Consider the following 18601-nt stretch of genomic DNA (forward strand, 5'->3'; position numbering starts at 1 on the left):
AAACACCAGATCTAGCCTAAAAAAAAATACTCAGTTGCCTTATTTTCCTCGTGATGTTGGGCCAGCTTCTCTTCAGGGACTAGATTCTTTCGTTTCCTTGAATTGTGAAGGTAAGATCACGAACATTAACAGGCTACTCCCAGGCCCGGTGTGGGGCGTGTGTGACACTCACGGGTGTCTCCAGTTAACCTACACAGGGGCCAAGCCCGTATCAAAACAAATTGAACATTTAGGTACCTCTGCTTTAGAATTATTCTAGATATTCTGTTAAGGACAGCAGGCAATGACAAGATGAACTGTGAGTGTCATGGGTCTTGCGGATTTCATGGGGGTGAAATATCAGGCTCTGCTCTGGCAGACAGAAGGAATGTGGATGAGTTGGAGTAGGGGCCTCCTAGTTATGTCCCATGTTCCAACTTGAAAAGGGGACTCCAGGGGCTGGGTAGAAAATCTTCCACTCAGAGTGTTGGCTCATTGCCTGTTATCCCAGCACTTTGGGAGGCCGAGGTGGGCAGATTACTTGCCGTTTCACTTGAAATCAGGAGTTCGAGACCAGCCTGGCCAACCTGGTGAAACCCCGTCTACTAAAAACACACACGCAAAAAAGCCGGGTGTAGCATGTGCCTGTAGTCCCAGCTACTCAGGAGGCTGAGGCAGGAGAACTGCTTGAACCCAGGAGGCAGAGGTTGCAGTGAGTTGAGATCGCACCACTGCACTCCAGCCTGGATGACAAAGTGAGTCTCTGTCTCAAAAAAAAAAAACTTCCATTCTGCTTACGGCTCAGAAACTGTGGCAGATTCAAGAGCTAATTTTCACTTTTAAGTGCTTTTGCATTTGAACTGATGTGTTTCGAAAGACTGGCTCTAAGGGGAGAAATGTATTTTCTTGGCATGGCTTCATCTCCAGGTCAATTTCCTGCCTTCTATGCTGCCCTCCTTCTATGAGTGAGGAAGCCAGGAGTCGGGGACATCTGGAACCAGAACTGTGGTCTCCGGGTCCTCCCAGCACCATTTGCTATGCCGCCCCCATATGGGTTCCGTGTCCACCTGCGGCTGTCCTCTCTCGCAGCCTGGGTCTGGGAGTCCTAAACGCTGTCTGTCTGCCCGATGGCCCTACCTGATGTTCCTTTCGTTGGCACGTTGTGGCTGAACTCTAACCGACGTTACCTTCTGTCTTCAACAGAGAGAATGACATCACACCAGTGCTGGACCATACCTTCTGCGTGGAACACAATGCCTTTGGGCGGATTCTTCAGCATGAACTGAAACCCAATGGCAGAAACGTGCCTGTCACAGAGGAGAACAAGAAAGAATATGTCAGGTAAGTCGCCTAGTGGGCACAGCCAGGTACCTAGGGCATGACTGAGTTTGCATTTAGTTGCTGTAGCTCATTTGCTGTGTGAGGCCTGCGTGTCCCTGATGGCTGACGCTTGTGATCAGATCACAGGAACAGAAGTGATTTTCAGAAACCGACAGCTCAGCAGCCGCATCAGGGATCTGCTTGGAGGGGTCCTGATGAGGCCAGGCCTGCCTGAGGGACAGAGCCCACGTGGGGAAGGACTTTCAAGTGACGACTTAATTCTGGGTGCAAAGTTGGGGGGCCAAGGAGAGAGTAGCTGCTTGGAGGGTCTTATGATCCGTCCGAGGAAGCCACCCTATCAGTCTTTTCCATCCCTAAGTTGAGGCAAATCCATGTTCAGGCCTAGGCACTGGCAGCTGAGAAGTGCGTGGGCATGGCTGTGTGCCCGGCTGTCCTGCGCTGTCCTTTCGATTGCACTTTTAAACATTTTTAAATGTTTAACATTTGATACAGGGTCCTGCTGTGCTGCCAGGCTAGTCTCGGACCCCTGGCCTAAAGCGATCCTCTTGCTTTGGCCTCCCAAGGGGTTGAGATTACAGGTGTGAGCCACCATGCCTGGCCAGAACGTGCTTTCAAGTTACAGCAATTGATGTGACAAGTCGGGTTCAATCCTGCTGTTTTCAGTAGCGAACCAGAATGAATCAGGGCACGTGCTGAGTCATTTTTAACGTGATGCTAAGCTTTGGTACTACTAGCTGGTGGGGTTTTTGTGTGTCTTGGTGGGGAGATCTAGAGGGGGCCCCCAATACGTTCCCATGTTTGTCAGACTGTGACATCAGAACCTGCTCAAGGGCTGGGTGTGGTGACTCATGCCTGTAGTCTCAGCACTTTGGGAGGCCGAGACGGGCAGATCACCTGAGGTCAGGAGCTTGAGACCAGCCTGGCCAACATGGTGAAACCCCATTTCTACTAAAATACAAAAATTAGCCAGGCATGGTGGCAGATGCCTGTAAGCCCAGCTACTAGGTAGGCTGAGGTAGAAGAACTGCTCGGAGGTTGCGGTGAGCCAGGATTGCGCCACTGTACTCCAGCCTGGGCGAAGTGAGACCCTGTCTCAAAAACAAAACAAAACCTGCCTATGGAGGAAAATCCACTTGGCGTTGCGTCCAACTTGTGAGTTTTTCTTGCAGGTTGTATGTAAACTGGAGGTTTATGAGAGGAATTGAAGCCCAGTTCTTAGCTTTGCAGAAGGGGTTCAATGAACTCATCCCTCAACACTTGCTGAAGCCTTTTGACCAGAAGGAACTGGAGGTACGTGCCTGCTATGCGGAGTCCACCCAGGGCACTCAGGGGCTCCCCCGTGGCTGGCGTCTGCCTGTTTTAAATCCTTGATGCAGGGTGTGGCATGCGCTGTTTTCTAGAAAGCCCAGGAGCTGTTGGGGTTCCCAGAATAGAGTCAGCTGGAGCAACAGCGGGGAGTAGAGGGTGTTTATGTCAGTTGGTAACCAGTGAGATGTCTGCATGGTGGTCGGAAATCTGAATAATTCCCGGGACGTAGTTCAAGGTGGTTGTGGCTTCTCTCGTTTTCAGGATCTCTAGCAGGGAGATCACGTGGCCCTCTCCTTTCCTGGGAAAACCAGGTTCTCCCACAACTTACTGCCTTTTATTCTGGCTGTTACTAGATCAAGAACAAGGGGATACTGTCCTCTCCAGTCCTGCTCATGCGCTTGAACAGTGACTCATTCATCCCTTACTGTTGCTGGTGCGAAACAGCTCAAGCCTTGTAGATTGTTCTCCGAGTCTTTCTACTGCCAGTGAGGAGAGCCTGGAAGCCAAGAGCTTGGATGGGGCAGTAGTTCTGGGGTGAACTTTTGTGTCTTTTTTTTTTTTTTTTTTAAAGACAGAGTCTTGCTCTATTGCCCAGGCTGGAGTGCAGTGGTGCAATCATGGCTCGCTGCAGCCTCGACCTCCCAGGCTGAAGCGATCCTCCCACCTCAGCCTCCTGAGTAGCTGAGGCTACAGGTGCACGTCACCACGCCGGGCTAATTTTTCTATTTGTTGTAGAGACAGGGTTTCGCCATGTTGCCCAGGCTGGCCTTGAACTCCTGGGTTCAAGTGATCCACCCAACTTCAGCCCCCACAAAGTGCTGGGAATATAGTGGCATGAGCCACTGCACCCAGCAGGGGATGAACTTTTTAAGCAAGTTGCAGAAACACATCCCATCTACCCCAGCCCCACGTAACCCTTGCTGAATTCTCCTTTCTTCAGACTTGAAACTTCACACGTCCCTGAGTGTCCTGGAGAGACCCTGGGACGTGCTCTTACTCACGGTTAGCTCTGTTCAGTGTCACTGGGTGGTTGATACTCACTCCTCACCAATGCAGAGCAGAAACCCTGCTTTGGTTGTAAGATGATGTCCCATCAGTAGCTGTGCACCGTGGTCCTCGGGGTTGGAGGCCAGCCTGGAGGAGGCGAAGGGAAGCATGTACCACAGGTCTTCTGTTCGTAGCTTTCTTCCTGTCTCAACTACTGTCTAGTTTCTTTGGACACAGCCACTGCTTTGTTTGGGAACTGACTTTTCACTTGTGTGTGTGTGTTGGGTACTTAGGAGGCGTGTCCTGACGTGGGTTTATACATTTTGGGAGTAACTCACCTTTCGGCACCTCCTCAGCTGATCATAGGTGGCCTGGATAAAATAGACCTGAACGACTGGAAGTCAAACACGCGGCTAAAGCACTGTGTGGCCGACAGCAACATCGTCCGGTGGTTCTGGCAAGCAGTGGAGACGTTTGATGAAGAAAGGAGGGCCAGGCTGTTGCAGTTTGTGACTGGGTCCACACGAGTCCCGCTCCAAGGCTTCAAGGCTTTGCAAGGTGACTGACGTGGAGGCGGGGCTATTTGATTATACGTCTCTGCAGGCTGTGGGCAGGAAGAGTGAAGGTGGCTGGGATGTTTTTCTGAGACGTGTGCTAGAAAATGGCATAAGGAGAATTCTCCAGTAATGAATGCTCTGCGCTGCAGAGGGGGCCACCTGACAGGGGCTGGGTGTAAGCAAAGACTGCAGAGCCACTCTCGGGCACGGGGGTTCCCCCTCCTCACTGCTTCCAAAAAGCCAAGAGGGTCTGGCCAGCAGCGGTCGTTGAAGTGTCTGGGAGGCCTTGCACTTTCCGTCTCTGTGAGCCCAGCTTAGCCAAGACCCTGGTTAGGGAGCTGTGGGGGAACCACCAGTCTCAGTGGCTCCGAAGCTTGAAGCTGCACATGAACCCCTACTTAGCCACAAACACACCGAAAGGTGCTGTGATGCTCACTCTGATTAAGCCACTTGAGTTGCTGGAAGTGGGGTGGAATTCTGTGGGAGAGGTGCCGATCTGCTTGTAGGTCATCTTTTACACTTAGGGCTTGGAGGAGATGCTGCTGGAAGGAGTGAGGTGAAGGGTGTCACCGTACTGAAGTTTAGCTGACTAGACTGTAAATGCTGATAGACATATAGACACACTGAGAAGACAGAATATTCCCTGACTTGCTGGGTCAAAGGAGGTCATCAGGGCACCTGCCTCTTTTCCATCATGACCTCTGCCTATGGATTTGCTGTCAGGGGCCCAGCATGAATACAAAGTGGTTGGAGGCTGAGACTCGCTCGTATATGGGAGCCTCCATCTGCCTGACCAGCCTGACCATGACAGCTGCCCCCAGAGCTTGCTGGAGCCTGTTATTTACAAAGCCTTTCTCCTTCAGTTCTCCCAACAACCCGGAGAGCCTGGCTGAGCGGGAATTAGCCCCATTCCATGGAAGAGGAAGCTGTGACTCACTGAGGTCACGGGATTTATTTTCCCTCCAAGGGGGAAAAAAAAACCCTGGAAGGTGTGAGCAGTGAGCCAGGGCAGGAATCCAGGCTTCATGACCATGCCGCCATCATCCTGCCCGCAGCAGGCCCATGTGCTAAACTTTCCTGCTTAGAATCTCTGTCATCATAAGGGTCTCATCAGTCCCCTAATCAGATGGACTTCAGGCCAGTGTCCCTGAAGTGTCTAGAAGGTGGGTCAGAGGTGACCAGGGCTCCCCTGACAGGGTCACAGTCTAGTACCAGAGTGCTGGTGCTGAGGGAAGGGAATGACTGGCAGCAGGGCCAGGCAGAGTGGCCAGGGCCCTGCAGGAGGTCTCTGAAGCCCTCACTTGGGCATGTCTGGTCCAGCCTGTCCCGACTCCCCAGGAGATCAGGGTCAGAGGGTGTGGAGTGTAACGGGGAGGAGCTAGCTTCCTGCCCCAGGTCCCCAGGAACCAGGGGGATACATTCCAAGACCCTCTGCCCAACATAAAGATGGGATCTCTGCTTGTCCTCAACTCTCCTGGATTCCTGTCCTAACATTGACCTTAGCCCAGGTTGAAATGAGTATCTGTGAATATACAGGAGCAAGGGGCAGCAAAGCCCAGGCCAGTGGCCTCTGTGACCCCCTTCCCAGTGCCCGGCAGCTAGCGGTCTTTGTGCTGGCCAGCCTGGTGCTCATTTGGGGCTGAGTTTGGGGAGACCTGAGGAAGCAGGGGCCTGGTGCCTCTCCCTGCCCTACAGAATTGGTGGGCCAAGTCATCTATTCCAGAGGGTGGGTACAAATAGCTTTGATCCTCAGGGAGCCTATTTGGAGCAGGCTCATGGTCAGAGTGTACTTTAGGAGGGTCCTTAGCCATCCTTGCTCTGCCCCCTGGGATATTCTTAAAATGTCTGAATTTTGGCTGGGTGTCGCAGCTCATGCCTGTAATCCCAGCACTTTGGGAGGCCAGGGTGGGTGGATCACCTGAGGCCAGGAGTTTGAGACCAGCCTGGGAAACATGGCGAAACCCCGTCTCTACTAAAAATATAAAAATTAGGTGGGAGTGATGGCATATGCCTGTAATCCCAGCTACTCGGGAGGTTGAGGCAGGAGAATCGCTTGAACCCAGCCGTCAGATGTTGCAGTGAGCCAAAATTGTGCCACTGCATTCCAGCCTGAGCAACAGAGAGAGATCATGTCTCAAAAAAAAGTTTGCATTTTGTCACTTTGATGGCCACTGCAGGCATATCCTAAAACCAGGCCTGTGAACTCCACGGCCCTCTCACAGGACAGCCTGCCTGGTTGTGGGGGGCTGGGAACGTGGTCAGGGCCTTGGCTCGTGGGGGGCTGTGTGGCCGGGACATGCCATGGCTGTGCCTCTGAAGTGCATTAACTAGAATGTTGTCTCGTAAGGTTCTACAGGCGCGGCAGGGCCCCGGCTGTTCACCATCCACCTGATAGACGCAAACACAGACAACCTTCCGAAGGCCCATACCTGGTAAGCACCGCGGCCGGCAGGTCACTGAGTCCTGGGGGCCTGTCCTGGAGGATGCAGGCGGTCACTTTAGTTTTGTTTTGAGACCGAGTCTCTGCCAAAATATTTTTGTCACCATCAGAACTCAAAAGCCACAGCACCTGAGACAGACGGAAAAATTCTACAGTTGAATGACAATTCTGAAGCCCTCAAGCAAGTGACTTTTTCCCCAACATGACAACATTGTATAGAGCGGCTTTACTGGCCATGTAACAAAATAGGTATAAGAGGGCCAAAATTATTGCTAAACTTGGTGGGGCGTGGTGGCTCACACCTCTAGTCCCAGCACTTTGGGAGGCCGAGGCGGGTGGATCACAAGGTAAGGAGTTCGAGACTAGCCTGGCCAACATGGTGAAACCCCGTCTCTACTAAAAATATGAAAATTAGCAAGGCGTGGTGGCACATCCCTGTAATCCCAGCTACTTGGGAGGATGAGGCAGGAGAACTGCTTAATCCTGGGAGGCGGAGGTTGTGGTGAGCTGAGATCGTGCCATTGTACTACAGCCTGGGAAACAAGACTGAAACTCCGTCTCAAAAAACAACAACAACAACATAAATCTACAGCATATGTAACCTAAAATTTAAATAGAGATTTTCTCTTGATTTAGTTTTTTGTTTGGTTTTTCGAAATGGAGTTTCACTCTTGTCACCCAGGCTAGAGTGCTGTAGCGCAATCTCGACTCACTGCAACCTCCGCCTGCTGGGTTCAAGCAATTCTCATGCCTCAGCCTCCTGAATAGCTAGGATTACAGGTGCCTGGCACCACGTCTGGCTGGTTTTTGTGTTTTTAGTAGAGATGGGATTTCACCATGTTAGCCAGGCTAGTCTGGAACTTCTGACCTCAGGTGATCCGCCTACCTCAGCTTCCCAATGTGCTGAGATTACAGGTGTGAGCCACCGCTCCTGTCCTCATGCTTTTAAAGCTGTTTTCTGATTTGTAGGACTGTGTTTCATTTATGCCAAGTCTTAATGAGTGGCAGTAGCGCTGTATCAGATGGGACAAGTACTTTGCAGCATGCCACACAAAGGCTATCAGAGTCTAATTTTGTGATGAGCATGTAATTAACACTGGTGTTTCGGTGGAGCATGGCTACCACCCCAGCGTGCTCAAGTCTTCCTTTTTGCCAGGTCTTGTGCATATGTGTGTGTGTACATGCACCTGCTCGTAAGGAAAATTGGCCAGTGTTTCAGTTGGATGCATTAGTCTTCACTTTATCTGACATTTCTGGTCCCCATCTTCTTGGAATCCTGCTTATGACAGATGCACCCTGTCTACTGACAAATGTTTTCTTCCTAAATTTTAACTTAAAAGTAACTCTCCATAGATTACTCCCTGTATGTTTTAAAAATCCAATCACTTGCACACACTTTGTCCTGGAACCATCCATTGAGACAAGCAGCCGCATCTCCTTGGGGGAACCAGTTCCAGATGCTGCTGAGATGCCCCAAGAGGTGGTGGAAGGTTCCTGACCTGGAACCCAAGAATGCGGGATCAAATGTTAGCTGTGACACCCTGACATGCGATTTGGGGCAAGTGGCCTCATATTTCAACTTGGTTTTCCACATCTGTGAAACGGGGATTAATACAGCTGGTCCTGGACCGTGGTAGGTGCCAAGGCCCTGCTCCGAGATGGCTGTGTTGTCCCATTATGGAAACACGCCACATTGGGTGGGTGCCTACTCACAAGGCTTTTGTCCTTAGCAGTTTAGTGCCTGGAATAAGATAGATGTGAAAAGTAGCCTCTGAAGCGTCGGACAAAAGTGTGCCTGCCCTGGAACCCGGCTCTGTAGAGACAGAAACCGTCCCTAATCGCTTACCCCTAGGAAGTCAAGAAGTCACTCATTGTCCTCTGGGTCACAATTTTGTATTTTTTTGGTTTGCTTCTTAAAGGACATTTTTCTTTCCACAAATATTAGAAACCAGTTTCCCCTTGGAAATACAGAGTCAAAAGTTGAATATTCATTTCATCTTTTAAGGATCTGTCATGTTACTAGTTTTGGGATCTATTTTGTTTTTGCAGGGAATTTTCCAGACTGCCCCATTTTGGTCTCAGATCAAGTCCCAGAGAAACAGACAGACATGCAGTACGTTGTCAGTGATGACGTGCCTGACAGCCAGTTTGGGTTACAGGGGCTGCCAAGGAGGCATTCCCAGCACAGAGAAGGAATTTCTCCCAAAGACAGACAAACCAAAAACAAGTGGAGAGCATTGTCCTGATAGAAGCAGTAAATAGTAATTTGGTTATGTTTTGGTTGTGAAGGCCAAAGACTTACTCTGCTGTGTGTTGATTGGGCACAGTGGTTCATGCCTGTAATCCCAGCATGTTGGAAGGCCAAGGCAGGAGGATCACTTGAGGCCAGGAGTTTGAGAGCAGCCTGGGCAACCTAGTGCGACCCTGTCTCTACCAAAAAGCAAAAACAAACTAAAAATCTTTGTATTAGAAGCAGAAAAGCACAGAGGGAACACGGATAACTCATCACCTCCCCCACCCCGCCCCCATTCCTTTCCCCCTCCCATACACACTTCTTGTCACCTGCCCTTGGCCTTGAGGTTGGTCCTAGGGCTGGACTGCCCATGCGGTGACTCTCATTCTTTTGTCCTTTTTCAGCTTTAACCGGATCGACATTCCACCATATGAGTCCTATGAGAAGCTCTACGAGAAGCTGCTGACAGCCGTGGAGGAGACCTGCGGGTTTGCTGTGGAGTGAAGAACAACCAAAGGCAACAGAGTCTAGCTCATGGCCACCAGACCAAAAGCATCCAGCTTCTGTGCGCCTCCTGCAAAGCTGGCAGAGGCCCTGGAATTCCAGATCATCTGAGGGGAAAGGGTTGTCTCTCTCCTTTCTGTTGCGGGAGGGGGATGGGGGACTTTTGTTGGTGGCTCCCACCCATACATCCCTCCTTATTATAGTACTCCCACCCACTTCCATCACCCATCCAATAAAATGCAGCCAGGGCCTTTGGCTTCGGTCACACAGGATATTCTGCTATGGTTGCAACCCACGTGGTGATAAGGCTCACGGCCCTGAGCTCTTTATAGGAGCATCAGCTCACAGTTAGGGGACTGAGCGTGGTTGACTGAGGGTTTGGAACTGGTGGCTGTCCCAGCTATTCCATCTCTAAACAAACAGCCTGGAGGCCCCTTTTCAATTTGAGCAGCTGCTAGATATCTTACCAGAGCTCAGATTACAAATTTCACATTCCAGCAGCCTGTTATGGGTAGCAGAAATTCCCAACTGAAAAGTAACTATATAATGTATGCTTATTGGAATTCTGCCACAGCAGGAAGGTTGAGTCAAAACGTGTTTCCCCTTTGAAAGGAGAAGGAATTGGAGCAGCTTTTCCTGGAGGCCCAAGGTATTTCTTTTCTGGGTATCTTGGCTGAAAATTTTGTTTTACAAAACGAGAAAAATGATCTTTCAAGGGTTCCTTTTGCTGCATTATCTGTCCAGTTTGACCTTTTTTCAGTGAAAACACAAAGTCACAGAGTGTATAAAAGAACAGACCAAAACCAGCCCTAGAACCAACCAGTCAGTCCCAAAGCTGTGAGCTCTGCGCCACTGTTGTCCATAGAGGCATCGCCTGTGTCACTGAAAATACTAGTGAACCACGATGCAGCAACTGCTAAGAGCTAAACTAACAAAATGGCGTTACCATGGCTGCTGGCTTGGTGTGAACTCGCTTAAAAGCAATGGGGAAAGGATAACCTCGAGGCAAATCCACCCAAAGATACTGTCTACAAAAAGCAGGGTGTGGACGCAAACCTGTGACCACGGGGGTCAGGGGTCGACTACACACTGCCTCATGTGGCCCCTTTCCCAGTGGCAGCCGGTGACGACTGCTACTCGGTTCGCTTGCCCAGATGTCTTCGTACGACGAGCAAGGCCAAAAGCAAGCCTAGACTCGAAGTTTCTGACACCATCTACAGTTTGCATAAAAGTCAAACAGTGTTTTAAAGTGGCTTGATGTCCAGTAGCTGAACTTTGGCAAAAAAACAGCAGCAACCAATGTTCCTGTATGGTTTCTTTGTTGTTGTTTTTGTTTGGGGGTGGGGGAAAGTACAGGGTAATTCATTAGCAAGACATTACACTGCTGTCGAAGTCTCTGGGATCCCGCTGTGGGTCTGAGATGGCCTGGGAAGAACCTTGCGGATGACTGTTTTTTATCTGTTCTTTTTGTCACTGTTACCTTCTGGGCTGCTGAGGTTCTAGAATGGAAGGGCTGCCAAATGAGGTTTGCTGAAGGAGGAAAGTTTAATCCCTTATGCCAAAAGTCCAGGCCAAATGGTGGGCTTAGCCTCTTTCAAAAGTTCTGCCTTGCCCCAGGTGGGCGTATCCTGTGTCTCATTCACCATGATGCTTCCTGAGGGCGTTCTAGAAGCCCATTCCCCAGTGGCTCTATCCAGCCTTTCCTTGCATCTTCCTCTTGAAGGCGAGGAAGTGAAAACTACAGACCTCCCCCAGAGAGCCCACTCTCTATCTTGAGCCTAACCCGCGGGAGGCGGGAGAGACATCCATCCAAGAACTGAAGCAGCCTCCAGGATGAGGTCGGAAGTACCACCTGATTTTCCTGGTGGTGGTATCCAAAATCTGCCGTAATTAGGAAGGAAACCAGGGTCTTGTGGTTTAAAAGACTTTGAAGCAGGAATGTTGCATTTGACGCCTTTAAAACTACCTTTTTGCTGTTGGGAGGAGTCAGAGGCGAGCCTTAGCAGCTGTACCCGCCAGCCTCAGGTGGTCGGTGCTGCCCTGCCTCTCGTGCCGCGTGTCGCTTCAGCCCAGAGCCAGAGGGCTGTGTCCTCCACGGGTGGCCCTGGCGGACACATTCGTTCCCGTCCCAGCCCAGCCTGTCTCTGCTTTTCCACTTCCACCTGCGTGTGGGTTTGCCGCCTTGTCATCGGTCGTGTGAGTGCTGCAGACCTTTCCAGAGCTCCAGTTCACTCTTTCCAAACAGGCCTCCCTGTCAGTGGTACTGCGCTCCTAGAACCTTCAGTTTCTATGATGGTTGGTTTAGTCCTTTTGAACCACCCCCAAGAACTCAATATGCAAAAGGTAAAAGCTCCCGACTGTTCTACTTTGGGTCCGCGCAAAGCCCGTTCATGTGTGATCTCTGCGTGGCCCTTCTTGGTGGTCCCAGGCGATCCAGCCATGCCCCCCGCCCCTCTGCCCAGATGCTTCAGGGGCCCAACCTTTCAGGCTTGCCCTCACCAGCGGCCATCAGCCGACACTCAGGGATGCAGCAAACACCACTCCACCAGTGCTTTCAGCAGGAAGAGCCGAGGCTGCCTGGGAGGCCCTGGGCGATAGGAAAAGGGCTCTCTCAAATTCTGAAAAGAGAATCTGCCACCAGATCGAATTCCGACCCCTAATTTGTTCGGCCATATGGTTCGAATTCAGATTAGGTGGGTCACCCAATCTGAGATGTCAGGAAAGGCCTTCTGCAGAGAAAATGTCTCCCCCACCCCCCATCTGCAGCCAGGTGTGTGCCACACGGCAGCCTTCCCGAAACATAGTATGGATTTAAAAAATTTGTTTATTTTTGTTTCTCAACCACTTTATAATGTATTTTTAATTTATTTTGTAACGTCTTGTTTTTAAGTATTGCTGCTATCCTTCCCACTGTTTTTATCGCTGATTTATTTTGTGAAAGTTGTACACTAATGTTCTGTTTTATGTCAAAATCAAAAGTATTTAATGATATACTAGTTCTATTTAATGTGGTTATGGAACCAGCTGGAAACACAAAACAGTGATTGTACAGCAGGCTGGACCCAGGAGGTCAGGTTCATTTTGTTACATATGCAATAAACTCACGACTTTACATTTTTGGCGTCTGGTACTTTGGTGTGGAAATGAGATTCCAATGTCTTTGCAAACCCACAAGAAAGGAAGTATGTAGGCAGGAGTACTGGCAAGGGCCTTCCAAGGACAAAGGTAAGGACAGAATTGTAAGGGAAACTGATGACACTACGGTAGTCGGTTAAAAGCGCTCTATCAAGCAAAAACATGGAATTGAGAAAGTTTAGAATTTCTTTGCACACTTTCCCCCCCCTTTTTTCCTTTAAAAAAAATTGTAGTAAAAGCTGGGTGCAGTGGCGTATGCCGGCAATCCAGCACTTTGGGAGGCTCAGGTGGGTGGATCACGAGGTCAGGAGATTGAGACCACCCTGGCCAATATGGTGAAACCCCATCTCTACTAAAAATACAAAAATTAGCTGGGCATGGTGGTGTGTGCCTATAGTCCCAGCTACTCGGGAGGCTGAGGCAGAAGAATCGCTTGAACCCAGGAGGCGGAGGTTGCAGTGAGCCAAGATCGCATGACTGTATTCCACGTTGGTGACAGAGCGAGATTCCATCTCAAATAAATAAATAAATAAAACAATTGTAGTAAAGTACTGTCAGCCCTACATATTTGTGGATTCCACATCCATGGATTCAACCGGGGATCAAAAATATTTTTTTGGCGTGGTGGTTCCTGCAATCCCACTTTGGGAGGCCAAGGTGGGTAGATCACATGAGGTCAGGAGTTGGGAGACCAGTCTCAGCTTCTTGGGAGGCTGAGGCAGGAGAACTGCTTGAACCCGGGTGGCGAAGTTTGCAGTGAGCCGAAACTGCACTACTGCACTCCAGCCTGGGTGACACAGCAAGACTCCAGCTCAAAAAAAAATTTTTTTTTTTTTTAAACATATACTTGCATCAGAACATGCATAGATTTTTCATTATTCCCTAAACCATACAGAATAAAAACTATTTACATGGCCTTTATGCTGTATTAGGAATTATAAGCAATCTAGAGATGTTTTAAAATATACAGGAGGATGTGCATGAGGATGACTCTTATTTTTTTTGAGACAGAGTCTGTCACCCGTGACACAATCTTGGCTCACTGCAACCTTCGCCTCCTGAGTTCAAGCGATTCTTCTGCTTCAGCCTCCCGTGTAGCTGGGACTACAGGGGTGTGCCACCATGCCCAGCTAGTTTTTGTATTTTCAGTAAAGATAGGGTTTCACCATGTTGCCCAGGCTGGTCTTGAACTCCTCCACCCACCTGACATGGTGAATAATCCTTCTTTAGCACTGCTTTCACTACATTCCATAAATTTTGGTATGTTGTTTTCATTTACATTTGTCTCAAGATATTTTCTAATTTCCCTTGTGATTTATTCTTTGACCCATTGGTTGTTTGTTTAAAAGCATCTTGTTTCATTTCCACATATTTGTGAATTTCCCAGTTTCCTTCTGTTACTGATTTCTAGCTTCATTCCGTTGTGGTCAGAGAAAATACTGTGTATGACTTCAGTCTTAAATTTATTAAGACTTGTTTTATGATCTCTCCGGAGACAGTCCGTTCTTGAGAATGCTCCATGTGTATTTGAGAAGAACGTGTATTATGCCTGTTGCTGGGCAGAGTGTTTTGCGTATGTCTGTTTGGTCCAGTTGATCTATAGTGTTGTTCAAAAGTCCTATATTTCCTTATTGATCCTCTGTCTAGTTATTAATAATTTATTGAAAGTGGGGTATTGGGCTAGGCCCAGTGGCTCATGCCTATAATCTCCACACTTTGGGAGGCTGAGGCGGGTGGTTCACTTGAGGTCAAGAGCTTGAGACCAGCCTGACTAACATGGCGAAACCTGTCTCTAATAAAAATACAAAAATTAGCCAGGTGTGGTGGCGCATGCCTGTAGTCCCAAGCTACTAGGGAGGCTGAAGCAGGAGAATTAATTGAACCTGGGATGTGGAGGTTGCAGTGAGCCAAGATTGCACCACTGCATTCCAGCCTGGCGACAGAACAAAACTGTCTCAAAAAAAAAAAAAAGAAAAAAATAAGGGACTTCTTTCTGTCATTTAAACATTTTATTTGGGTCTCTCATTTCCTCCATTACTGCCTTTTGTGTTTAGTTCATTTTTTATAGTAACATGAGGATTACACTGGATATCCTAACATTACAACAACCTAAACTGAATTTATATCACCCTAATTTGAAAAACTTACAAAAACTCTGCTCCTGCGCTGTGCTGTCTCCCTTACTGTTACCGACATCACAGATTACATCTTCATACACTGTGTATCCATTATTAGCAGTTGTTAATGGATCTGTCTTTTAAATCACATAGAAAATAAAAAGTAGAGTTACAAACCAACATTAGAGTATGCTAGGTTTTATAATTGTCCGTGTATTTACCTTTACTGGTGGTCTCTATTTCTTCTTACAACTTGAAGTTCTAAGTTTAGTGTTCTTTTAAAGAAGTGTAGTGTTTAGCGTTTTCAGCCTGAAAGACTCCTTCTAGCATTTCTTGCAAAGAATGATAATGAACTCCCTCAGCTTTTATTTATCTGGGAAAGTATTGATTTCTTCCTCACTTCTGATGGACAGTTGTTAGATACAGAATTCTAACAGGTTTTCTTTCTTTCAGCAGTTTTAATATATGAACCCACTGCCTTCTGACTTCCAAGGTTTCTGATGAAAAATATGCTGAAAATCTTGAGAATCTCTTGTATGTGATAAATTACTTCTCTCTGGCTGCTTTCACGGTTGTCTTTTGTCTTCAGTGAAGTGTCTTGGTGTGAGTTTCCTTGAGCTTATCCTATTTGGAGTTTGTTATGCTTCTTGGGTTTGTAGATACATGTCTTTTAATCAAATATGAGCAGTTTTCTGTTGAGCTTTCTTTAAATATACTTTCTGCCCTTGTTTCTCTACTTCTCGTCTTATTTATGGTATTCCACAGGTTGGTTCCTTAGGTTTTCATTTTTTCTTTTTTTTTAAATTGTACCTTAGGTTCTGGGGGACGTGCAGATCATGCAGGATTGTTGCATAGGTACATACACGGCAAGGTGGTTTGCTGCCTTCCTCCCCCCATCACCCGTACCTGGTATTTCTCCCCATGTTTTCCCTCTCCACCCTCCCCAGTTCAATAGTTTCAACTGCCCTATCTTCAAGTTCATTGAGCAGTTCTTTGGCCTGCTTAAATATTTTGAACCCCTTAGGCAATTTTTCATTTCAGTTATACTTTTCAGTTCCAGAATTTGTTTCCTTTTTATAATTTGTTACTTTGTTGATATTCTCATTTTGTTCATATACTGTTCTCCTGTCTTTGTTTTCTTTTAGCTCCTTCAGCATCTTTCAAACAGTGGTTTTAAAGTTATTGTCTAGTAAGTCTGCTGTCAGGGCTTCCTCAGTGATGGTTTCCATTGATTTGTTTCTTCCTTTTCTATTTCTTCCTGTATCTTGTGATTGTTTCTTGTTCAAAACTGGACATTTGAATCTGGAAATCAGATTCTCCTTTTTTCCCCCAGCATTTGCCCTTGTTTCCCCACACCAGCTATTGAGGGTATCTCTGGATCAACTTGAGGTGAAAGCTTAAAGTCTTCCCATGTCTCTTCTGAGTGTGCATATTTCTCTATGTACATGCAGTGGCTTTCTAAATTGCCCTGTATACACATTTATTTCACAGTTTATTTGAATGGTCTGCTCAGCGACTCACAAGGCTGCAATCAAGGTGTCAGCCAAACTGTATTCTCATCTCACGGCTCGACCAGGGAGAATCTTCTTGCAGGCTCCTCTGGGTTGTTGGCAGAATTCATTTTCATGTGGCTTTGTGACTGAGGGACTTGGCATCTTACTGGCTGTTGGCAGGAGGCCCAACTAAGTTGTCCACACACTTGCTTTTCAATATCCTAATCCTTAAGCCTGATTCCCCAAATGGAAAAACAGGAAAGAAGAAAAACAACTGAGGCTGTTCCTTAAATCCTCTGGAAGCCACTTCGGCCAGTAGGGAATGCAACAATGGCTGCCACCTATATGTCTGCACTTCTGCAATCAAAACACTGAACCTTGATATGTGGAGGACAAGACTTCCACCCTGGCTTCAGGAAGTCATGCCAGGAACATGGGCATGGCTGCCTACCACAAGACTCAGGCTGGGGAGACGCTAATATCCTAAAGGCTGAGATTGACCAAAATTAACGGCAATATACCAGCCAAGAGTTTCCTTGGAAGTTGCAAGCATTCAATGAGATTCCAGAGTTCCAAAATAGTTACCTCAGATTCTGCCACTCCAATTTTTGTCTTGGTGGGGAGAGAGATTCCTTCCTCTTCTGTCCCCTTCCTGATCATCACTCCTGTCATATCTGCTTTTATTTCCTACCGTGGCACGTTCCAGGAGAACGTGGAGTGTGTCTGTGAGCTTAGCCAGCAGACACGGTCCTGTACTCTGACATCTGTGAGACAATGCTGCACTCTAGGTTAGGGAACGTGTATTTGGCTTGTTGGGCATTTTCTATAGTCAAGAGTCAGAATGTTTTCAGGTTTTGATCTCAGTGTTATCACTAGGTAGCTGGGGCTTTAAACAAGTTGGTCTGCCTGTCTGTGCTCACGTCTATCCGGTCTACTATCTTGGTGACGTTTTTTTTTTTTAAAGAAGAGTTTTGCTCTTATTGTCTAGGCTGGAGTGCAAATGGTGTGATCTCGGTTCACTGCAACCTCTGCCTCCTGGGTTCAAGTTATTCTCCTGCCTCAGCCTCCCAAGTAGCTGGGATTACAGGTGCCTGCCACCACACTCGGTGAATTTTTGTATTTTTAGTAGAGATAGGGTTTCACCATGTTGGCCAGGCTGGCCTCGAACTCCTGACCTCAAGTGATCTGCTCGCCTTGGCCTCCCAAAGTGCTGGGATTGCAGGCATGAACCAATGACCTTTTTTTTTTTTTTTGAGATGGAGTCTCCCCCTGTTGCCAGGCTGGAGTGCAGTGGCACGATCTTGGCTCAATGCAACCTCCAACTCCCTGGTCCAAAGGATTCTCCTCCTGAGTATCTGGGACTACAGGCATGTGTCACCACGCCCAGCTAATTTTTGAATTTTTAGTAGAGATGAGGTTTCACCCCATTAGCCAGGATGGTCTGGATCTCCTGACCTCATGATCCACCTGTCTCGGCCTCCCGACATGCTGGGATTACAGGCGTGAGCCACTGCGCCTGGCTGAGCCAATGACTTTTTAAAAACATGCTCTTTTGAAATGTTCTCTTTGTTCTTTCATCTTCTCTTCCACCACCATAAGCGCTGCAGCTTCCTCAGGTAACCGGGGCGTCCTTGTCTTCTGAATTTTATCTGATGATCACATACAGATATATATATGTGTACACATTTTTTGTGTGTACAGATTTTTTTCCCCATGTCTATACTCTCAAATAGGATGACTTTGTTGACAGCAGAGCTAGAATGTAGGATCAAGTACTGGCTTTGGAACATGACCTTGGATATTATCCTGATACAAAAGCCAGGCGCCAAAAGAAAAGCACAAACTAATAGTCCCTGTGAATATTGACGTAAGATTTTCAACAAAATACTAGCAAACCAAATTCAACAGCATATTAAAAGGACTATACACCATGATAAACTGGAATTTTTTCCTGGGATGTGGCAAGGAGGAGTCAACAAATGAACAGCTTAAAGAGGAAAAACCACAAAATCATCTTAATTGATACGGAAAAAGCATTTGACAAGATTTATCACCCTTTCAGATAAAAACTTCCAACAAACTAGGAATAGAATGAAACTGTCTCAACATAATAAAGGCCATTATGCAAAACCCACAGCTAAGATCATACTTAACGACGAGGAACGGATGCCTGTTTTTGCCCCTTGTACTCAACACAGTAGTGGAAGTTCTAGCCAGAACAATTAGGCGAATGGGGAAAAAAAGTCCAAATTGGAAGGGAAGAGATAAAATTATCTGTTTACAGATGATGTGATTATAGAAAACGCTAAAGAAAACCAACTATTAGAATAAACATTCAGCAAAATTGTAGGATACAAAAATCAACATATAAAAATCAGTTGTATTTCTGTATACTAACAATAAATAATCCAAAGAGGAACTAAAGAAAACCAATCCATTTACAGTGGCATTAAAAAGAATAAACAGGCACGTGCTTAACCAATGAAGTCAAATACTTGTATACTGAA

At 47.4% G+C, this 18601-nt stretch overlaps 2 protein-coding genes and 1 long non-coding RNA gene across 7 annotated transcripts in view; 2 read left to right on the forward strand and 1 right to left on the reverse strand.

The window, feature by feature from the left end:
- Positions 1 to 12461, forward strand: part of SMURF1 (SMAD specific E3 ubiquitin protein ligase 1) — a 120736-nt gene extending 108275 nt beyond the window's left edge. For 3 of the 5 annotated variants that reach the window (XM_017533701.2, XM_017533703.2, XM_037740352.1), the window contains 5 exons: positions 1183 to 1320; positions 2490 to 2610; positions 3972 to 4173; positions 6520 to 6604; positions 9250 to 12461. In XM_017533701.2, the coding sequence (XP_017389190.1) occupies positions 1183 to 1320; positions 2490 to 2610; positions 3972 to 4173; positions 6520 to 6604; positions 9250 to 9349 (646 nt within the window). In that variant the 3' untranslated portion in view covers positions 9350 to 12461. The remainder of the gene's footprint in view (positions 1 to 1182; positions 1321 to 2489; positions 2611 to 3971; positions 4174 to 6519; positions 6605 to 9249) is intronic. The other 2 variants (XM_017533702.1, XM_017533705.2) reach the window with 1 other exon arrangement.
- Positions 1202 to 8495, reverse strand: LOC119472014. Its single transcript, XR_005201112.1, has 3 exons — positions 8459 to 8495; positions 6602 to 6741; positions 1202 to 1286 (listed from the first exon to the last, which is right to left on the reverse strand). It is a non-coding gene; the product is annotated as an uncharacterized LOC119472014 (long non-coding RNA).
- On the forward strand, positions 9869 to 12461 carry LOC108308055. Its single transcript, XM_017533706.1, has one exon. The coding sequence runs from the start codon at positions 11288 to 11290 to the stop codon at positions 11945 to 11947; it is 660 nt and encodes a 219-aa protein (XP_017389195.1). The 5' UTR covers positions 9869 to 11287; the 3' UTR covers positions 11948 to 12461.
- Positions 12462 to 18601: the final 6140 nt, after the last annotated feature.

The sequence above is a fragment of the Cebus imitator genome, unplaced genomic scaffold, assembly GCF_001604975.1.
Source record: "Cebus imitator isolate Cc_AM_T3 unplaced genomic scaffold, Cebus_imitator-1.0 Scaffold82, whole genome shotgun sequence".
Taxonomy (NCBI): domain Eukaryota; kingdom Metazoa; phylum Chordata; class Mammalia; order Primates; family Cebidae; genus Cebus; species Cebus imitator.

Bases quoted from the DNA above. Each gene is read 5' to 3' on its own strand.
- LOC108308055 (XM_017533706.1), top strand. From the start codon at position 11,288: ATGTTGCATTTGACGCCTTTAAAACTACCTTTTTGCTGTTGGGAGGAG.